The following is a 7,474-nucleotide window of genomic DNA, read 5'->3' as shown; positions in this document are numbered from 1 at the left end:
GTGGTGATCTGAGGCCGAATTCCACAAAACAGGGGAGTCGCGTTGTCAAGCGACGCGGTGGCGCGGTTCAAATGCGCGCGCTTTTGGACTGCGTTGCTTTGAGGGGTGGAGAAAGGACGACGCAGGGCGCAAAGTGATAAAACCACGAGGGCAGTGCTCTTCTCCTTTCGCCCTTGCTACAGTGCTCCTCTGGGCCATTGTCGCCCTTTCTCCACCTCTCAAAGCGACGACGCAGTCCAAGAGCGCGCGCATTGGAACGGCGCTACCGCGTCGCTTGACAACGACTCCCCTTTTTTTGGAGAATTCGGCCCCTGAATTTATCGTCGCTGAAGCTCGTTGCGGCAACCGGAAAAGGAGAATAATCACGTGTTCGGAGAACTTTTGTAGGCGTTCTCGCGCCCGACTAAGCTGTAATTGTTTCTTTGACAAGTTATATAGAGGTAATGCTATCTCACGACGTGACAAAAACAAGTTTCGTACGCCTACAGCCAGGAACAAACGGGGAAAAACCGAAACATCTCGCAAGCGCCAATCAACTACGCAGCTGTCACAGCGCGCACGCCATGGAAAGGCGACAACAATCGGCGCAGCAGTCGCGGTGCTTGTGGCCTTGCCGCGAACGCGCGCGGCAGTTTTCGCGATCGCTGGTGCCGACAGCTCCCCTAAATACCTAAAGCGTTAGAAAAAGAGCGGGCAGAAGTTGAGTGGCGCGTCGTTCTTGTTCGCTTGGCGCAGGCGAGGCGCCGTGAAGACCGAGAGGGGTCACCAGTGCGTGTACGGTGTGTACGGTGTGTACCGGTACATGCTACGCTTAAGCGTTGCTAGAGCTGTCTATTTGTTTTTTGCTAGAGCTTGTAGAGGAAGGCGCTGGTGAATAATGGCTGTGCAGTCCTTTCATGCGGCCGACTACGCTGTGTTGGTGGCTGTACTCGGCCTCTCGTCGTCCATCGGCGTCTACTTCGCCTGGAAGGACCGCCGCAGCACCAACAACAAGGAGTTCCTCGTGGGAAACAGGCAGCTACAGGTAAACTACAACCGCTCCCTTCTCTCGTATATGTACCGCGGTGCCCCTGAACTCACCGAGGTAAAGAACCATGTACACCTCTACCCCTCCGCCCTTTCTCGGGTTGTGTACTTGGGCGCCTGAAAGACAATATGAACAGGAGACTCTCCTTAAAGGAGCCATGAAGAGAAAATACAACTTTGTTTAATTTGAAAGAACTAGGATTCAGTATCTCACTCAGCTCCATTACAGCCACAAAAGATGGTTTTTTAACGAAAAAAAAAGCAAGAAGTATTTAAAAACTTTCAAATTTCGCGCCAGAGTGACGTGTTATGAGCAAGAATGACGTCATACGGGCCAACAGTAAAACATAATTTTCAGTGCGTTAGCTGCACGTTAGCATTCAAGTGATGCGGTCAAATGGAACTAGAGGCCGCATAACAGACGTCCAGTCATGTGTCGTCGCGACAGGTCAGTTAGGCGGCCGCCAATCGCACAAACAATGTTCCGTGACGTCACAGAAAAGTTGCGGGAAATGGCTAGGGGGTCGCCACGGCTTCACACGTTTTCTTTAATATCTCCGTTATTTGTTCGAAGATTGCGATGATATTGGTATCATTGTTATCGGGACTAAGCAGTCTTTCTAATAAACCAAACTTGTATTTTGTCTTCATGGCTCCTTTAAACAGACGTCCCAGTAAATGGAACAGTACGCTGAACTTCACCTGATTGATTGCGCCTAAGCCCAGCTGCTTGATGTCGCTTTTCGCAACGTTTTCTCGATGCGGCAAGTAAACAGAGAGCGAAAGTACGAAGTCACTTGACATTGACTGTTGCGACCCTTAGAGGCTGGCCAAATTTTGTACGCGTAAAAGGTACTTCAAAGAGACAAAAACAATAGAAGGACTAGATACCGATACTGATTTCAACGTGTGAAAATTCTGTAATGCATAGGCGCAAAGACAAGAGTGTATCTGAACACTGCAATGTAGTTCTGTACAGGAACCAAGTTGCGGTGTTACAATATCCCAAATAAGGTGTTCGAGATAACTTCGCTATGAATAAGCCGAACGCAATTGATGACTGATTCCAGCTCCGCGAAACTAGTCTGCTAATTCTGTTCATCGGGACCGTGCCTTTATAAAAAGAACAATAACGTTACAATCAGGAGGTAAAAATGAATTCTCTGAATATTGGTTGCGCTGGCTAAACGGCGAATAGGTTTTGTTATAGTTACAATCAACCGACGTCCACAAACAATATGGGCGAGTTTTGGGCGTGTGTTCTTCTATACCATCACTCTTTCTTCTTGTAAATAAACAGTTTGAACTCAAACCTATTTTCTGGTGGTTGGAAGCAAGCCTTTTTCTGAAGGTTATTCAAAAGACGCTTGCGTTTTAACCGCTACCCATGCTGAACCGCCCGGGGTAAATCAAAAACAAACACATACACGTCAAAGAACGAAAGAAAGGGCGGGGGTGGAGGCGGGGTGGCGCAGAGAACTCTGCTTGAAGCTGCCGCAGGTGTTTTGCCCAATGCTACATCAATTTCTTGATTCAAAGAGATCTCGAAGGTATCAAAGGTGAAAATAGAAGCTCGGGTTTCTACAAAGATTAAGCCGTACAAGTGGTGTGTTTTTGTTAGCCTTTCTCAAGAGACTTCATACCGTCGGCAGTGTTTCTAAACAGAGTTAAATATATCGAATTTGATGCCATTATTAGCACTTGAGCTTGGTGATGGCTGCGTTTTTTGGCGACAATGGTCAATGCCAAGGGATAGGATTTTCATGATCGTATAGCCACTTGACACTGCTGTGAAGGTGGAGCACTGTGCCAGTGTGCGGGGTTGGACTTCTGATTGTAACGAAGTGACAGGGCAAGAACGCGTGTTGTTCGCGCGACATCCCCCTGTCAGTTAGGTGTGCACACAAAGTAACCAGAGTGGAACGTGGCCGTCCTTTGAGACCAGGAGCAGGCAGAGGGACGCCCAATATTCCGTGCACCGCGACGGGGTTCAGCGGAGCTGTTGAGCGGTTGCGAGAGGAGGAAAAAACGTTTTTTTTTTTAATAGACGAGGCTTGGATTGGGAGAATAGAAAGGCCCTGCTAACGTCACACGGTATTGAAGGGCGTAGCCAAGGATCGAGTTACCTGTACCTAAGCTTTTTTACGCGCTTATTTTGGATCTCTCTCTCTCTCTCTCTCTCTCTCTCTCTCTCTCTCTCTCTCTCTCTCTCTCTCTCTCTCTCTCTTCTCTCTCTCTCTCTCTCTCTTTCTCTCTCTCTCTCTCTCTCTCTCTCTTTCTCTTTCTATCTCTCTCATCTTTCTTTGACTGTCACGTCCCGTAGTGTTGACCACGAAGCTGACCGTTTTTTGTACAGATTTGTTTGTTGATTGTTGATTGTAGGGTTTAACACGCCGACGCAACGCAGGTGATGAGGCCCGCCGTAGTGGAGGGCTCCGGATTACTTTTGACCACCTGGGGATCTTAACGTGCGTTGAAATCTCGTACACGCGGGCGTTCTAGCTTTTCGCCTCCATAAAAAAAGCTGCCGCCGCGGCCGGGAATCGAACCCGTGACCTCGTGCTAAGCAGCGTAACGCCTTAGCCACTGAGCCACCGCGGCGAGTAGATTTGCTTGTATATACAAAGTTTTTCGCGTTATTTAGAAAGCGATAGCAATAAATGGGCATCACGTCGAAATCCGCCATCCAGCGTGGTAGTAATGGAGCAATGGTCCCAAAAAGGTTAGGCAGCGCAAATATAATAAAACAAAAACAAATTATACGTAAATTTAAGCATGGATTTCGAATGCAGGGACTACTGAATGCCAGTCCAACCCGCATCCCCTACACTTCGATCAATGCTCAGTTCTAGTAAACGAAGGTGAGCACAGTGAAAGCGTTGTGACCTTCCACTTGGAGACGTTTATTAGAGAAATGTACTGGGGTGAACAGGAGTAATTTTCGCGTGATAATTAATAAAGTATACAAACGCGTTTCCGCGGAGCTTGTATACGTAATCTTCATATACCATGATACGTGTGACATTAAGGGACAAGAAGATAGCGGAGTGGGTCAGGGAACAAACGCGTGTTAAGGACATATTATTGGAAATTAAGAAGAAGAAATGGACGTGGGAAGGATACGTAAGGCGAAGGCAAGATAACCGTTGGTCATTGAGGGTAACAGAGTGGATCCCTAGAGAAGGCAAGCGTTGCAGGGGGCGGTAGAAAGTTAGATGGGCAGATGATATCAATACATTCGCGGGGATAAATTGGTCGCAGTTAGCACAGGACCGAGGTAAAATGGAGAATAATGGGAGAGGCCTTTGCCCTGCAGTAGGCGTAGATAGGCTGCTGCTGCTGGTGGTGGTGGTGATGATGATGATGATGACGACGACGATGATGATGATAAAGAGGGAGAATATGATGATAATGATGATGGAGAGGGAGAATATGATGATGATGATGTTGATGATGATGATGTTGTTGTTGTTGATGATGATGATGCTGCTGCTGCTGCTGCTGCTGCTGCTGATGATGATGATGATGATGATGATGATGATGATGATGATGATGATGATGATGATGATGATGATGATGATGATGATGATGATGATGATGGTGATGATGACGGCGACGACGACGATGATGTATACGTAATATTGCCCCCAAAATGCCGTGGATAATTTCAACCCTACCGGCTTTCTGTCGTGCCCGCACCAGAGCGCCAGAGTAACAGCAACTAAAACGGCTGTCTTGGGTCACGAAGGTACTTTTCTAAATGCAACAAGGTTGGAATAGGTTCTCCTCACGGTGTGGTTGACAGCTACTGTCTTCCCGGAGTTGCCAAAATGGGTTCCGGTGATGCTGCAAATACCTTTTGCCCCTTTCAACGGCATATAAGCTAGTGCTGAATTTTCGCTTCAATACCTCACATAACGGCACAAATCTAATTTATGTGTTTTCATTGTTGTAGCGGCGACACGGAATTGCGGTCGAGCTTTTCGGTTTGTTCTTCTCACGCAAACAACATCATCTTTTTAAGTGCGAATGCACTTTATAAGCGACCCTGAATTCCGGCGACCGCCGTCCGTCCGCATAGCAACAGCTGCGGGTGCGCGCGCTCCTCGTCTTCCTTGGCAACGGGGGGAGGCGCGCGCTGCCTGGCCGCTGACATGGCACATACCCACGTGGGGGATTGTCCAGGAATCGGGTGTGAGAAGGGCTAGAGTACTGACACGAAATTTCAAAGCTGAGATCCGCTCTAGCAATCAAGTACAACGACAACACAAATAGGTGTCTGTAAATAAATGCAACTTTCTTTCTTTGTAGTTGTGTGTGTGTGTGTGTGATCTCTCTTTCGCGAGCATTACCGAACCGCGCAAATTCAACTCGTGCATTCGCACTTTCACATTCTTCCCCTCGGGGAAATGCGGGGAAATTTTTTGTCGCAGCAGCGATGCTTGATGGCGTGGGTTGGAAGTCACTGTAGTGTATGTCACTAACACGCAAAATGTCTTGACATTCACCGAGCTGCCTCATTGGTAATGCGTTTTCTCGCTCCCTAAGGCAAACATGTAATGCAGAGTTGTTCACCCCAAACGGTCGAGAAATACAAGACATAAACACCGGTATAATTTTGGAGTACATTCACCATCGCTTATAGACGATAAAAATGCACTTCTGCAAAAAAAAGAAACTAAAATCGTAGTCAAGGTTTTTCTTTCTTGCCAAGTACGTCGTCTTCTGACGTTTAAGATTAAAAATATTTCAAGTTTTAAAACAGCCCGATTAAAATTTTGTTTCTTTCATGTCCGCCGAATAGAAACCACAATAAACAGAATTTTCCCAGAAGCAAAAAAGCACACCCAACCATGACTTCAGTCGAAGTCGCTTCCGTCGTCGTCTTCACAGTTTCGTGTTGTTAACCTTGAATGACGCGCGAGATGAAAAGCCTGTGGCTTTGTGGAACCCCGTGCGCGTAGAACAGGAGTTGAGTGATTGCCAAAAACACGGGTCTGAATGTCACGCCGCGTCGTGTGTATTGGTGCCACGAGGTTACGCGGAGTTGGCGCTCAGCAACGATTGTTTGCTCAAAGGTGTACTAACACCAAAATTTTACTTTACTTTTCCATTGATTTCGTCAATGTTGAACGGCCTGGTGAACCCGAAAGAGCACTTTAAATACTTGAGCGCGCGATAGTTAATTACATTGAACGGCCGTAAAATCGTCCGTTTTGGTCTCCCGCGCATCCAGCCCGGAGGGCGCAAGTGGCAGAATCCCAGAATGACCTCACCGTTTTGTGCGGACGTCAAAACACCGCAAAGGCCAGAGGAGGCTTTGTTTCGACCGCCCCACCGCTCGAGCTAAACGGATGAGCTGTCTGGACGCGTTAGGCCTAGCATTGCGGCGAAAATTTGATGACCGCTTTCAATAACAGATTTGATGGCGGTTTCTGTTATGATTGTGGGCTTTATTATCGGCTCTTTTCCCGCGTGTGGTACTTTATTTTTGGTACGAGTGTCTTTCTGGGCAGCGGTTATGTCTGTAGCTCTGGCTACGTGTATCACTTCTTGAACGCGCCAGCGCCCAATCGTAGCTCACCGGGCGCGCGCGTGAAGTGACGTCACATGCTTCTGACGAGCGTTGAAGGCAGACGGCTACGTCACTTCTTTTTCCTCTCACGGAGGCATGTCCCGCTGATGTCCATTTGCTGCGCTCCGCTCCGCGTGTGGTTCCGTCGGGGCGATAAATCTGATCAAAATGAAGTATGTTCCACTCGTCGCAGGCCGCTCATATTTCAGCCAGGGTATTCTGTTGAGTAAAGAAAGCGGACTGTTTAATAATATTAACGCCGAAAATTAGAATGGGTGTCAATACCCCTTTAATATTTTTATCAGAATTGAAATAATGCTTTGAATTGCTTACGGTAATGAACTCGTATTCGGATGTTTCCGTAGCGTTGTTCGTTAAGGAAAGAGAAGCAAGCCAGGACACATTGCATTGGAATTTCGCTTTTATGAGTTTAGCTTCTTAGTGGGAGCAGTGAGAGGACTGCGCAGATTTGTACGCAACTTGTTTCCTCAGGGGAGGCGGGTTCGAGTTAAGTCATAACGCTACAAAGAAATTGCGGCGTTGAGCCAATTCATTTGATCCGTTTTACCAGAGTGAAAGCATTTAAGAACTCGGTTATTGCACGCGTTAGCCATCATGATGCAACGATGTTAAAATTTCCTGCTGCACTTTTTGCTTAGAGAAAACAGAGAGTGAGATTGAGAGAGAGAGAGAGAGAGAGAGGGAGAGAGAGAGAGAGAGAGAGAGAGAGAGAGAGAGAGAGAGAGAGAGAGAGAGAGAGAGAGAGAGAGAGAGAATAAACGTTCTTTATTGGGAAAAAATAAATTGGCGTCTTCGGGGTGGATTTCTTAGTCTAGGACGCCTTGAGCTCGGGCCTTTTCAACAGCCCTCTCG

The 7,474-nt window shown here is 47.4% G+C and overlaps 1 protein-coding gene across 7 annotated transcripts in view; it reads left to right on the top strand.

The window, feature by feature from the left end:
- Positions 1-430: 430 nt before the first annotated feature.
- The window catches only part of LOC144179594 (sodium-coupled monocarboxylate transporter 2-like), a 213,792-nt gene continuing 206,748 nt past the window's right edge, over positions 431-7,474 (top strand). For 2 of the 7 annotated variants that reach the window (XM_077708009.1, XM_077708006.1), the window contains exon 1: positions 461-1,024. In XM_077708009.1, coding sequence (XP_077564135.1) covers positions 878-1,024 — 147 coding nt within the window. In that variant the 5' untranslated portion in view covers positions 461-877. Of the gene's footprint in view, positions 1,025-7,474 lie in introns of all 7 variants that reach the window. The other 5 variants (XM_077708007.1, XM_077708011.1, XM_077708012.1 and 2 more) reach the window with 5 other exon arrangements.

The sequence above is a fragment of the Haemaphysalis longicornis genome, unplaced genomic scaffold (assembly GCF_048455015.1).
Source record: "Haemaphysalis longicornis isolate Haplotype H1 unplaced genomic scaffold, Haemaphysalis longicornis Haplotype H1 scaffold_4, whole genome shotgun sequence".
In the NCBI taxonomy this organism is placed as follows: Eukaryota; Metazoa; Arthropoda; class Arachnida; order Ixodida; family Ixodidae; genus Haemaphysalis; species Haemaphysalis longicornis.
Note: the sequence above shows the minus strand (reverse complement) of the source record. Positions and strands in the feature narration are given on the sequence as shown.